The 15,188-nt window shown below is 39.4% G+C and overlaps 1 protein-coding gene across 4 annotated transcripts in view; it reads right to left on the bottom strand.

The window, feature by feature from the left end:
• Positions 1 to 15,188, bottom strand: part of MTR (5-methyltetrahydrofolate-homocysteine methyltransferase) — a 1,497,716-nt gene that overhangs the window by 156,634 nt on the left and 1,325,894 nt on the right. For all 4 annotated transcript variants that reach the window (XM_073627630.1, XM_073627629.1, XM_073627631.1 and 1 more), the window contains one exon: positions 12,246 to 12,438. In XM_073627630.1, coding sequence (XP_073483731.1) covers positions 12,246 to 12,438 — 193 coding nt within the window. The remainder of the gene's footprint in view (positions 1 to 12,245; positions 12,439 to 15,188) is intronic.

The raw sequence follows: 15,188 nt of genomic DNA, 5'->3' as shown, positions 1-15,188 counted from the left end.
TTTGGCTGATCATGGGGTTGTCAGCTTTTGTCACTTCCCACTCTAGTTTTGAACATTTCGCCATTCATTCCTATGGGACCAATTTCGCCGCAAAAACGTCATTTCGTGGACCATTCGGCAAAACATTCCACAAAGTAATAACACACCAATCGGGAACAATCCGCTCGTTTCGGTATATTATTTGTCTCTGTAGTGTGAAAACTGTGGGAGGAGTCTACAAGCATTATCAAGTCTAGCAGATGAAGTCACATGCATTTGGAGTGTCTCAGCATCTTGTGTTTACAACCACTGTTTCCTAGCAACGCTCATGCCCTGTTTATGCTTCCCAAATACTGCTTCATCAAAACTGCCCCATCAGAATTACCCCATCAAAACTGCCCCATCATATTCCTCTATTATAAATCAGTACATGGTGTGTCTGTCCCCTCCCCCGGGCTCTGTAATCAGCTGAAATGCTCCAGCCACCTTCCCCCTGTGTATAACAGAAGCTTTGGTAACCATGGCAACAAAACAAACACTAACAGTACACTCTGATTAATGGCTAAAATTTCCTGAAATGACCTCTAAACAAATGGCCGTATTTTAAAAACTATACATCCTACAGCGAAGATCTTTATATTGTGAGAATCACAACACCCAGACCTAGATTTTGATGTATAGTATGTCTCTGAAATATTAAAAATGAAGGCACAGTCGCAGTTTAGAAATTGCCCTTCAAATTTGGAGGGGGCTAGAGTGTAGTTTCAATGAATGTCAATGGACGGCGTGAGTTGCAAACAAATGGTCATATTGTGAAAACTATCAGGACTATGGCTTAGCCGTGGACATGTTTAGTGGCAGCAGGGATAGCTGAACGTTTTGATATAAGATTTGTGTAGGTGGGCTTGAAAATGAGGGAGTGGCGGCAGTTTAGAAATCATGTTCTGATTTTCCAGCTTTTGTCATCTCCCACTCTAGTTTCCCCATTCATTCCTATGGGACCAATTTCGCCGCAAAAACGACGATATTTCGTGAACCATTTGGCGAAACGTTCCACAAAGTAATAGCACACCATTCGGGAACAATCCGCACGTTTCGGTATATTACTTGTCTATGTGGTGTAAAAACTGTGGGAGGAGTTAGGGTGGTAAATTTGGCTATAATAATAAGAATAATATATATGTGAGATAACAGTAAGTGGTCTTGCTATGCAAGAACACTTAATAATATATATGTGAGATAACAATAAGTGGTCTTGCTATGCAAGAACACTTAATAAGAATAATATATATGTGAGATAACAATAAGTGGTCTTGCTATGCAAGAACACTTAACTAGAAAAGCTACAATTTCTGGGGAAATTGTGAAAAGTGTTCTTGCCTCTACAACTGGAGTGGGCGGAGTAACTGGGTGGAGTGGCTTGAGTAACTATTTTAAAAAGTATCAATAGTAGTAAAAAAGTTGAATAAGTCCCATAATTAGCTGAAAGAGCTGAACATTTTTTTCAAAAATGAATTTTATTTTTTTTTCAAAAAAGATTTTTTTTTTCAAAAATGATTTTTTTTTCAAAAATAATTTTTTTTCAAAAATATTTTTTTTTTCAAAAATGATTTTATTTTTATTTTTTTCAAAAATTATTTTTTTTTTTTTCAAAAATTATTATTATTTTTTTTTTTCAAAAATATTTTTTTTTTACATGGGGCGGTCATAATGTTTTGGCTGATCATTGGGTGGTTATAATGTTTTGGCTGATCACGGGGTTGTCAGCTTTTGTCACCTCCCACTCTAGTTTTGAACATTTCGCCATTCATTCCTATGGGACCAATTTCGCCGCAAAAACGTCATTTCGTGGACCATTCGGCGAAACATTCCACAAAGTAATAACACACCAATCGGGAACAATCCGCTCGTTTCGGTATATTACTTGTCTCTGTAGTGTAAAAACTGTGGGAGGAGTCTACAAGCATTATCAAGTCTAGCAGATGAAGTCACATGCATTTGGGGTGTCTCAGCATCTTGTATTTACAACCACTGTTTCCTAGCAACGCTCATGCCCTGTTTATGCTTCCCAAATACTACTTCATCAAAACTGCCCCATCAGAATTACCCCATCAAAACTGCCCCATCATATTCCTCTATTATAAATCAGTACATGGTGTGTCTGTCCCCTCCCCCGGGCTCTGTAATCAGAGCTGAGATGCTCCAGCCACCTCCCCCCCTGTTTATAACAGAAGCTTTGGTAACCATGGCAACAAAACAAACACCGTACATACTGATTAATGGCTAAAATTTCCTGAAATGACCTCTAAACAAATGGCCGTATTTTAAAAACTATACATCCTACAGTGAAGATCTTTATATTGTGAGAATCACAAGACCCAGACCTAGATTTTGATGTATAGTATGTCTCTGAAATATTAAAATTGAAGGCACGGTCGCAGTTTAGAAATTGCCCTTCAAATTTGAAGGGGCTAGAGTGTAGTTTCAATGAATGTCAATGGACGGCGTGAGTTGCAAACAAATGGTCATATTGTGAAAACTATCAGGACTATGGCTTAGCCGTGGACATGTTTAGTGGCAGCAGGGATAGCTGAACGTTTTGATATAAGATTTGTGTAGGTGGGCTTGAAAATGAGGGAGTGGCGGCAGTTTAGAAATCATGTTCTGATTTTCCAGCTTTTGCCATCTCCCACTCTAGTTTCCCCATTCATTCCTATGGGACCAATTTCGCCGCAAAAACTACGATATTTCGTCAACCATTCGGCGAAACGTTCCACAAAGCAATAGCACACCATTCGGGAACAATCCGCACGTTTCGGTATATTACTTGTCTATGTAGTGTAAAAACTGTGGGAGGAGTTAGGGTGGTAAATTTGGCTATAATAATAATAAGAATAATATATATGTGAGATAACAATAAGTGGTCTTGCTATGCAAGAACACTTAACTAGAAAAGCTACAATTTCTGGGGAAATTGTGAAAAGTGTTCTTGCCTCTACAACTGGAGTGGGCGGAGTAACTGGGTGGAGTGGCTTGAGTAACTATTTTAAAAAGTATCAATAGTAGTAAAAAAGTTGAATAAGTCCCATAATTAGCTGAAAGAGCTGAACATTTTTTTCAAAAATGAATTTTATTTTTTTTTCAAAAATGATTTTTTTTTTCAAAAATGATTTTTCTTTTTCAAAAATGATTTTTTTTTTCCAAATTTTTTTTTTTTAAATGATTTTTTTTTTAAATGAATTTTATTTTTTTTTTTCAAAAATGAATTTTATTTTTTCAAAAATGAATTTTATTTTTTCAAAAATGAATTTTATTTTTTCAAAAATGATTTTTTTTTTTTTCAAAAATGATTTTTTTTTTTTCATGGGGCGGTCATAATGTTTTGGCTGATCCATGGGGTGGTCATAATGTTTTGGCTGATCATAGGGGGGGTCATAATGTCAGCTTTTGTCACCTCCCACTCTAGTTTTGAACATTTCCCCATTCATTCCTATGGGACCAATTTACCAATTTCGCCGCAAAAACGACAATATTTCGTGAACCATTCGGCGAAACGTTCCACAAAGTAATAGCACACCAATCGGTTTATTACTGTCTATGTATACTAATATTCCGCGCTTAGGACAGACACCAATACGAACTGCAGCCCCCCCCCAAAAAAAGGAAAACACCTAGGTGAAGTCCAAGTGCTATAAACTATGAAAGGGGGATTGGCGCTGTTCACTATTCAAATCATGATACCTTATCTCACTACAAAGGAATGTGTGTGTAACAGATCTGGGTGAAAAATTATATATATAGTGAAAATAAGTTGAAAAATCAATTGCGTGTAATCACATAAACATTAAATATCAGATATTCAAATCACCCCAAAAAATATATATATATAAAAAATGATGAAAATTACCATACGTGTGACTGGAAACACTAGTAGACATAAGGACTATTCATAATAAAAATAAAAATGATTGCAGATGAAAAGTGTATTAAAAGCACCCTGAAAAAACAGTAAATAGTAAACAGTCCAAATTGTGTTATACAAATGTGTGTATGTAAGATTTAAATTGTGATCGTACAAAAAGTGAAACACTGGTGAAAAAATATAAAATTCAGATAAAAAATGGTTTAAAAATATGTGATGGTTATCCGTGCAAACAAAAACTACAAAAATGAGTACATATATCCAAAAATTGTCCTATGTGTAATAAAATGGTTGCTCTAGCGTTAGTCTAGAACAGAGGAAGAACACAGCGGAGAAGACCCAGCAAAAAGAGCGAGAAGATAGCAGAGAAGACCCAGACAGCAGAGAAGACAGCAGACAGAGGGAGAAAAAAACGGAGAGGGCTAGAAGACTTAAGCGGAGAAGACCCTGAGAGGGGAGAACAACCGGAGAGGGCTAAAAGACATCAGAGGAAAGCGGAGAAGACCTGGAGAGGGAAGAAGAGATCGGATGAGACAACGGAGCTGCCTTAATAAATTACTTTAAAAACCTGTGTACCATGTTTTATTCTTGACACTTTTTTTCAAGTGAATGGGTAGGGGTAGAAAGTACCCCATACGCATTCACATAGGGTGGGGGGCCGGGATCTGGGGGCCCCCTTGGTAAAGGGTGCTTCCAGATTCCGATACGCCCACAGACCCCGACAACCAACGGACAGGGTTGATGGGAAGAAGCCCTTATCCTCATCAACATTGAGGGCATGCGACCTGGTACTGTTCAGGGAGGGGGACGCTCGCTCATCCCCACCCCGTTTCCTGACCTGCCAGGCTGTGTGCTCAGATAAGGGTCTGGTATGGATTTTGGGGGGGCCATGCCGTTTTTTTTTATATTGTGCATGGAGTTCCCCTTCAAGATCTTCAGAGCACAAGTCGCATGCCAAAGTCAGATCAGTCAAGATGGCGATCTGACTTTGATCCGACTTTAGTGATATTCAATGAGCTGAAGTAGGATCAAAGTCAGACCAAAGCAGTGCAGGGAGCATTTTCAAAGTCGGACCGACTTGTGTCGGACCAGTTAAGACGGCTCCCATAGGGAAACATTTATTTTCACACGTCATGCAACATGAGCTCCCAATGTTGGAGCGTTTGTCATACCAGTGTGAACTAGGCCTTAAAGAACTTAAAGTGGATGTAAACCTGATTCATGAAACTTGATCTAAGCACAAATCTGTAGTGTTTTCTTAACTCTCTCCAAAGCACTAAGTCCCACGTCTTTCTGCTGCTCCATTCTTCTGTTATCAGCATGATAACTTCTGACAAGTTCTCCGTCAACCAAGATAAAACCAGTCTGAAAATTGTGTCGTGGGAGGTAGATTAGCAGAGAGCTGGAAAAGTACCGAACCCCAAAAATGGGATTTTAAAGTTAATTGAAAAAAAAGAAAATAATGTAAGAATTTATATATAAAAAATATACAAAAATGTATTGTTACAAAATACAGAACATAAAAACAGAATTCTTGTAGAAACAAACCACAAGAAAAGCACAGGTGCATGCATGGAAATTATTATACAATTGTAAACAGAGGTGGTGAAATTCTGCTACATGGGCATGAACCATCCAATAGGGTAGCCTAGAAGGTGCGTAGTAGAAAAGTCCAACGCGTTTTGAGAATGTGCATACAATATAATCTTCATCAGGGACACTTATCACCAAAGACAGCAACGGGGTTACCACAGCTCACCCCTCAAGGGGAAAAAAAAGACTGGGTCCCCAAGTGCTCCTCACACAAAGGGGACCGGCATCCGTACATAAGGTGGGACACACATCACAGAAAATGCCATAGAAAGAGACAAACTTACACGTTGTAGTCTGGCTATTCCTGGTTCAAATAAGGAACACCCATGTTGTAGTAACCGCTACCAGGATAAACCCAACTAAAGGACAGGACCCCCTATAGGAAGGAATATAATGTTTAATTAAAAGGTGCATACGTTAATTGTAGAAGTGTATCAGGGAAGCAGGAAAGGTCACCCCAGTAAGGACATAACCCCAGAAAACAGCTGCCATCCCACCCAGGATGAGGCTGCATCACTAGAGGCGTCAAACATAATGGGAGCCTAACCTGCACCCAGAGAAAAAAAAAAAGACATTCTCAAAAAGTGTCCGATGTGTCTGCCATATTGTCGCCGTCACAATAAAAATTGCAGACCACCATTACTAATAAAAAAAAAATAATAATAAAAATGCTATAAATCTATCCCCTATTTTGTAGACGCTATAACTTTTGCGCAAACCAATCAATATACGCTTATTGCAATATTTTTTTTACCAAAAATATGTAGAATACATATCGGCCTAAACTGAGAAAAACTTTTTTAATATATTTTTGGGGGATATTTATTATAGCAAAAAGTAAAAAATATTCCTTTTTTTCAAAATGGTCTCTCTTGTTTTTGTTTATAGCGCACAAAATTTAAACCGCCGATGTTATCAAATACCACCAAAAGAAAGCTCTATTTGTGGGAAAAAAAGACATCAATTTTGTTTGGGTGCAACGTCGCACGACCGCGCAATTGTCAGTTAAAGCAATGCAGTGCCGTATCGCAAAAAAGTGCTCTGGTCAGGAAGGGGTAAATCCTTCCGGGGCTGAAGTGGTTAAAGCTTTAAAAACACATTAAACTGTTTAAATTTTGCCTAACCCTTTTAACTACATTACTTCTCCTCAAAATGTCAATTTTTTTCAAATTATTTACAACTATCACCCACATTTGGGTAAAGCCAATTTCTCTCTTTACAAATAATCATTTAGGCCTGGTTCACACTAGTGCAATTTCAGATGCAACTTCAGTCGCACAAAATCGCATGACAATGCTCATTTACATCATCAATCACATTATTCTACTTGGTGCCCGTTCACAACAATGCAGTACAGCATGGCACATTTTAGTTCCATTGACTTCAATGGAAATGCAATAAAATGTATGTACATGCTATTAAGGCTCCTTAAAGTGATTGTAAAGTCTTGTTTTTTTTTTTTTTTAATAAAAATAACAAACATGTTATACTTACCTGCTCTGTTGCAGTGGTTTTGCACAGAGCAGCCCAGATCCTCTTTTTCCCGGGTGCCTCTTCTTTGCTCCTGGCCCCTCCCTCCTGTTGAGTGCCCCCACAGCAAGCAGCTTGCTTTGGTGGCACCCGAGGCTGCAGCTCCCTGTGTTCATTCAGACACGGAGCTGTGGTTAGGCCCCACCCCCTCTCTTTCCTGATTGGCTAACTGACTTTGACTGACAGCAGCGGGAGCCAATGGTGCCGCTGCTGTGTCTCAGCCAATCAGGAGGGAGAGTCCACTTAAATACCCCTTTATGACAAGGATAACAACTCCTAACCCCTGAACACAATTTTGCAATTTTGACATGTGTTTGTTTAACTGTACATATCGCAACTGTATCTAAAAAAACACAACAACCCCTACTCCGTGCTAAATTTACCCAATAAAAATGGGTTGAAAAAATAAAAATAAATGTGCTAAATATTAAATGTACTAGAAAATAAAAAAAATATTAATGTGTTATTCCACTTCCACCACTATAAACCCCAAGTGCAAAAATCAAAAAGTAACCAATAAAGATAACTTTCTTGTCACAGACACATCTGTAAATCCCACATAGCTCGATCTTCAGTACATAAGCGCTTCATACCCGTGCGCCTATACTTCCAGTACCATAACTACCTCCAATTTATCACTCCAATTACACTGAGCTGTGACTCTGTATAATGACTGTACTGATGTATAGGCGCACGGGTGGCTGAATAGGGTGACAAGAGCCCATTAGCTATCTGTATGAAGCGCTGATCTTGTGTACTGGAGAACAAGCTATGTGGGAATTACAGATGTGTCTGTGACAAGAAAGTTCCTGGTAAGGTATACTCTATTCAAATCTTTTAATTGCGTTTTACTGCACTATGTGAAGCGTTTTTTCCTTTCATGTTGTTCCTGGAGAATAATACTTGCTTTGGAGTTGTGCAGTGGAATAAAAGGTTGAACAAAGTTCATTCAGGTGGTGTATGTGGAGATTTCTTGCATGAAGTGCATATTGCTTGTCTGAAAAATGACAAGCAACACTGTCTGGTGAGTGTACTAATTTCATTGGGATTAATTACTATTGGTGTGGTGGAAGAAATTGGAAGTGGAAGTATTATTGAACTGACTGATACAGAATGGTGTTTTGAGGACTTTATTATTTATTTAACACAAACATGTTTATATATGTGTACTGGTTTATATGTTAGTTTATTTGTTACGGGGAAGATTTATGGCATTTTTTTTTTTTTTACTAGTAATGGCGGTGATCTGCGATTTTTAGCAGTACTGTGACATTGCGACGGACAGATCAGAGACTTTTGACACTTTTTTGGGACCATTGGCACTTATACAGTGATCAGTGCTACAAAAATGCACTGATTACTGTGTAAATGTCACTGGCAGGGAAGGGGTTAACACTAGGGGGCGATCAATGAGTTAAATGTGCGTTCCCTCAGCATGTTCTGTGTGGGGATGTGAGTGACTAGGAGAGGAGCCATATCGCTTTTCCTACTTCGTAGGAAGAATAGATATGGCTCCTCTCCTCTGACAGCACAGGGATTTGTGTGTTTACCCCGTGCTGGTGCTCATGCACGCGATCGTGCCCGCCGGCCACACGCATCGTATCCCCCGCCATGCAGCGTGCACGCCCCCGGCCACGTGCGCACGCCCTCTGGTGGGCGAAAACAGGTAGGATTACCCGTACAGGATTTTGCCCAGGAGAGCCATTGTGCCGCAGTATATCTGCGTGACACGGTCGGCAAGTGGTTATTTGTGTGCATGTGGCGAGTGGTAGCATCCAGTTTTTTTCCCAAAAAATGCAGCAGTATCAAAAATGCATCAAAAATGCAACCAAGACTCACTACATAATCACACTAAAAATCTGATCAAATCGCAGCTGCACTAGTGTGAACCTAGCTTTAATGTTTCTTCTCTATCCCTTGTTGCTAAATATCTACACCTGAGACACAAATGATGCAGCTCTGTTAACAAATAAATGCTGGTTTTAAAGTATTCACCTCCCTGCTTAACATACTGTGACAAACAGCCCCTGTCAGTTGTGGATGGAGTATATCTGCTGGATAGGATTTTGCAGTTCATGAGGTATATACAGTAGGTGGCAGTGGAGGGTTTAAAGCAGGCTGCAGAGGGTTAATTACTGACCACACCTTGTTCCCCCACCTGGGGTATAATTGATCTTTTCCATGTGTTAATGGGTTTTCTCTGTAAAAAAAATGCAAACAGGCTGTGAGGTAACATGTCTGCTGGTCTGAAGCAGAATCAGTGTGGTCTATTTAATAGCCAGGAGGCTTAATATTTTTTTTGCTGGACTTTCGTTTTGGACTCTGGTTTTTACCCCTGCGAAGGAATCCTCTTTTGCCGTCATGCTGACCAATAAACACGTGCAGGAAGCTCTTAAATCTACTTGCCATGAGGATTACCTCTCTGCAAGATCTCCACTTGAAGCTGAACCTCACAATACATGGGATGAACATGAAGATGCACTTTCTGAATTTCTAGGACGATTACACGAATACCATAATCAGACTGTTACATTAAGCCTAGTACCAGCGGTCTGAATGTCGGGCTGCATTCGGCCAGTGTGTAAAGGAGGCCGAGCGGCTGGCTTCTGTTGAAGGGTCATGACCGAAAATGGTCTGCCGATCGTCCCCACTCAGAACACAATAGAACAGCAAGGGAGATCGCTGTACTAACGTTGGATAATTTGTACAGAAGCTCCTCCTGAGCTGGCAGTTTTTTTTCATTCAGCCCTGCTGGGTTGAATGAAAAATAAACTACTAGTGTGTATGAGGCTTTAGCTTCAAGTTTTCACAGTACTGTACAATGTTACATTTTAGATTGTAATATCCCCAACATTTCCTGTTCTTGAGCAGGCACACTTTTGTCCTGCCATAGCAATATAATTTAATCACTTGCTAACCCGAGCCAATTCTGACACACCTCACATACATGTAAAAATCTAATTTTTTTGCTAGAAAATTACTTGAAATCCCCAAACATTGTATGTATATATATATATATATATATATATATATATATATACACACACACACTATATATATATATATATATATATATATATATATATATATATATATATATATATATAAATTATACAGGATTTACATAGCTCCAACAGTTTGCGCAGTGCTTTACAACATCGGGGAATACAGTACAATTACAATACAATTCAATACAGGAGGGATCAGAGGGCCCTGCTCGTTAAAACTTACAATCTAGAAATATATATATACACACACACACACACATTTTAGCAGAGGCCCTATAGAATAAAATTATGGATTTTTTAATTTTTTGTGTCAATTTTATGTTTTGGGAAAAACGACACTAATTAATTTTATCACATACAAACACAATATAGTACCCAATTTTTGGGTAAAATGTAAAAGATGATGTTACGTTGAGTAAATAGATATCTAACATGTCACACTTTAAAATTGTGTATGCCCATGGAATGACGCCAAACTACGGTACTTAAAATTGTCCATAGGCGACGCTTTAATTTTTTTTTACAGGCTACTGGTTTAGCGTTACAGAAGAGATCTGGTACTAGAATTATTGCTCTTGCTCTGATGTTCGCGATGATACCTCATGTGTGATGCGATCATCATTTACATATGTGTGCAGGTCTTACGTATATGTTCACATTTGCACAGGGGCGCTTGAAATTTTTTTTTACACCTTTTTTTGTATTAACATTATTGCTACCACAAGTGATGAACAACATCCTTTGTGACAGCATGGGCTGAAGAGGGAATTTACAGTAGCAATTCCAAAACATGTTGGGAGATTCAGGAAACCTATATGGACTGACCACAGCATGACTCCATAGGCTGTGACAGGTCCTATTTATGGTGAGATCTGGGGTCTATTTAGACCCAAATTTGCTCCTTCGGCCTCCAATGCATCGGATTAGACACAGATCAGTCTGATTGGCTGTTTTCCTGGCCGGCCGCTAATGGTCAGGTAAAAAGAGAGGCAGAACCAGAAGTGACAAAATCCTTGTCCAGTTTTCAGGGTCACAGAGAGGGAGGAACGTCGTCAGTTCCGCTCTTTCTGTGCTGTGCAACCATTGCCGCCAGCAGCAGTGCTCTGCAATCTGGGTCCTAGTCCGGTTTATGCCATTGCGTCCTGTCTTGATGTCCATAAGGAATCATATTTGATATGCGCTTTTATATCTGCTGAAATATGAGTGTTCTACATTATTTTAAAATAAGCTTGATATACGGTTTTACACTATGTGGAGTTTTCAACTTCTCCTTCCTGGATTCATGTGTTAATGGAGTGATGTTGAGAGGATTTATCCATCCCCAAATCTGATTTTGATGGTCCTGCATAGCTGCTTTTGATGTTGCTGTGGAGTGGCAACTCTATACCAGGTGTTTAACACCACTGCCTGTTTAAAACCACTAGGTATAAGCCAATTGGGTCCACATGTTACGGTAAGCCCCCATATATTCTAATGGTGGTGGATCTTTCCACAGTGGTGACCCCTTACGGTGTCTTTGGGACATTCATCATTTTTCAGATCATCATTTTGACCATCTATCCTATATGCATAAATTGACCTCTGCACCATTTTTTTCTGGACTGCACAATTCTCAGTTCACATATCTTGTGGGCATGCGTGATAGTCTCTTGTTTAAGATTACAGACCTTTTTTTATTATTTGAGTCACTTTATATGTATATCACTATTATCAATTTAACAATTTTCTCTGCACTATATAGTCACAATTTTCATCAATATTGTGTTTATTGCATTATATGAATTTTTCATATTTTCCATGTTTAGCGATGCACTGATTTTTATTTATTTTTAAACGAATAGCAAAGCCAGGAAAAGGCAGTGGTGGGAGGAGACCTCCTTCCACTGTCCGCAGAAGTGATCGAGTGGCTGTTCCACTCAAATAACTTCTGGCTTGCAGGGAACCGCCAGCTGAAAATGCTGATACTGGGACAATGCCTGTAGCTGCGGGCATCATCCTGGTATAACCACTGCAAGCGTCATATGACGGCCTATGGTCGGCAAGTGGTTAAGAAGTGTCTGGTGACTGAAAGGCAGGAGCACTTACTGTGTCAACGCAAATGAAATGATCTCTCTTAACCTGTCTTACCGCAGGTACTCAAAAGCTGGTTATCACACAAACTCATAGTTGTGGTAAGATTGGAAAAACCATTTTATGTTTTACATATACTTTACCTGTTGCCTCCTCTACGTTTGCCAGGTTCCACATGGTAAGCTTTTCTGTGTGATCTGGTTGGCTGGGGTAACCCAGGGCTGGGCGAATGCCTTTATATCGTATCTTGCGCAGATCATCAACACTGAGATCTTCAGAGCTGCAGTAACCCCACAGGTCTTTTCTGGCCCATTCATGAATTTCTTCTGCAAATGCCTTATTAATAAGCAAAAATATTGTTTTCAACATTATGACTTACACTGTAGACATACAAGAAAAACACAAACAGTGGCAACACATAAAAACAAAGAAATGGCCATTAAACTGCATAATCTGAAGCCGAACCTCATACAAAAATAATATACCATTTTATGCAGTTTATTTTTTTAAATAACAGAAAACTATTTATTACATATGGTGTAAATACTTATTTGAGTCTTCAGTTTGGCTTCCCACTATCCCCTGTGCAGCAGCACTAAGACCAGGCTAACATTGTTAGTCAGCCAGTACTAGTGCATCAAACAGTCCCATTAGAATAATACAGATAACAAGCTAACAATATGAGAGTATAGATTGCCTAATTCAATGGTGGTCAAACCAGTACATACAAAAGGCAGCCCCAAACATGTCCAAAGGGCCGCACAATGGAATATTTATGTATAATTGCAGACAGACAGCAGAAATATAAGGAAACATATAAACCTATTGTAAATTCAATGCACACTGCGCTGACACCAAAAAAAAAGTGAAATATGTGCTGCTACTTAAAATAATAATAAAACATTATATATATATATATATATATATATATATATATATATAACATCTCCACAGTAGCGTTCAAAAATAATTAGACCAAAATTTAAATAATGTCCAAAATTATGTGAATGTCCATAAATAAATTGTGAAAATATATTGCAATTGCACACATGTATAAAAAACAGTCCTTTTTTGAAAAGTGCAAAAAAATATATGTGAATATTACACACCGAAAAACTCCACCAGTGATGAACAGGGAATCACCCCCCTTAAAGCGGTTTTTTTAAAACTTTTACCTACAGGTAAGCCTATAATAAGGCTTACCTGTAGGTAAAAAAAATATCTCCTAAACCTGTACGATTTAGGAGATATTCCCCTCTCAATGAGCCGCTGACTGCAGTGGCGCATGCGCACAGGGGATTCTTGGCTGAAAGCCCGGCAGCCGCCGGACTTTGCCGGAAAAAAGTCTCCCACGCGCATGCACGGGAGTGACGACATCGCGGCTCCGGCCACTCACAGCGCCGGAGCCGCAATGCCCGGAAGGCACGCCGAGGGGAAATGTCAGCTCCCTCGGTGTGGACAGGGTGAGATGCTGGGGCCTTGTTCTAAGGTAAGTATCTCATAATGAGCTAGTATGCGGTGCATACTAGCTCATTATGCCTTTTCCCTTACAGGTGTAGGGAAAAAAAAAAAAAAAGTCAGCGGGTTTACTACCGCTTTAAGAAAAGCGCTCACCAAATGCTGTTGCCATTCACTGTCGTGTTTGGCAAAATAAGCTCAAAGTGTATTGAAGAGTCTCTTGCAAAAGCCACACTCCGTTCAGTTGACTGGCTATAAACTCCACATATAGGGAATAAAATAAAGATGGGCGCCTCCAATACTGTAAAATCACTTAGGATAACAAATTTATGTAAAATAAATATTGAACGTACATCAATTCAAGTTACAATCAGCTTTTTGTTACATGGTACAAGCAGGGGACTCTGCGCTGCATTCTCACCACTCCTTGGTTTGCTGCACATCAGATCGCCATCCCAGATTCAGCATACAGTTGCTGTGTAGCCATGCCCCACATGTTTCATCACAGGGGGTGGCAAAAGGCAACGCAAACAAGCTCAAATACCTTCCTCCTTACTGATTAGCCAATCGGTGCTGTTCCCAGCTTTAATTAGCATCAGGGCACATATGTTAATATGTATAAATCACTACTACTCAATTGCACTATTGATCCCAGAGTCTCCTCGTATGGTGTCGGTGCGGTCAGCTAAGTGAAAACACCTTTCAGATATGTCGCAGCTTCATCTATGTGTGCAATAAACCCCATCATAACCAAATTCAGATTAAATGGGAAAAATTCACCTTACACCTGATGCATCTGATGTTTAAAATCATAATGCAATGTAAGCTACAATAAGTTAAAAGAGAAGTATGGGTTTCCTTTTTTTTTTGCTTAATCATAATCCTTATGAGCTGCTAGTATCTACAAATCTTTCCTGCCCTCTGAGAAGTTCACTGTTTCTGTTAAAATAGAGTTAATTATCTGTGGGTGGGTCTACAGACTTTCTGGAAGCATCATACCAACAATGGGAAGTCTGGATCCACCCCCTTTCCTGTCATCTGTGTGATTGACATCAGCCCTGGGCTCTCTGCTTGTTCCCAAGACTTCACACAACACACAGAGCTCTCCTCCCCCCTCCCTCCTCCCTGTTGCAGACAAAATGATCTGAAAACACAATCAGGAAAGCAGCAGGCATTAGTGAGTGTACAAGTCAGTGATAGTGCTCTGTACAGTGTATTATATTCTACTTTCCTGCTAAAATTATAATGCAAATAATACATTTTAAACCACTTCAGCCCCAGATGGATTTACCCCCTTCCTGACCAGAGCACTTTTTGCAATACGGCACTGACAATTGCGCGGTCGTGCGATGCTGTACCCAACAACCGAACAAAATTGACGTCCTTTTTTTCCCACTAATAGAGCTTTCTTTTGGTTTTTGATCATCTCTGCGTTTTTTTTTTTTTTTTCGCTATAAACAAAAAAAGAGCGACAATTTTGAAAAAAAAAACACAATATTTTGGACTTTTTGCTCAAGGGGTTAACTGTGTTCCCTGACTGTGTGTTCTAACTGTAGGGGGAGGATACTGACTAGAGGGGATGACAGATTGTGGTTCCTAGCTATTAGGAACTCACAATTTCTCTCTCC

Source organism: Aquarana catesbeiana, linkage group LG04 (genome assembly GCF_042186555.1).
Source record: "Aquarana catesbeiana isolate 2022-GZ linkage group LG04, ASM4218655v1, whole genome shotgun sequence".
NCBI classification, from domain to species: Eukaryota; Metazoa; Chordata; class Amphibia; order Anura; family Ranidae; genus Aquarana; species Aquarana catesbeiana.
The sequence above is the reverse complement of the archived record's forward strand: the minus strand, read 5'-3'. Positions and strand labels throughout refer to the sequence as shown.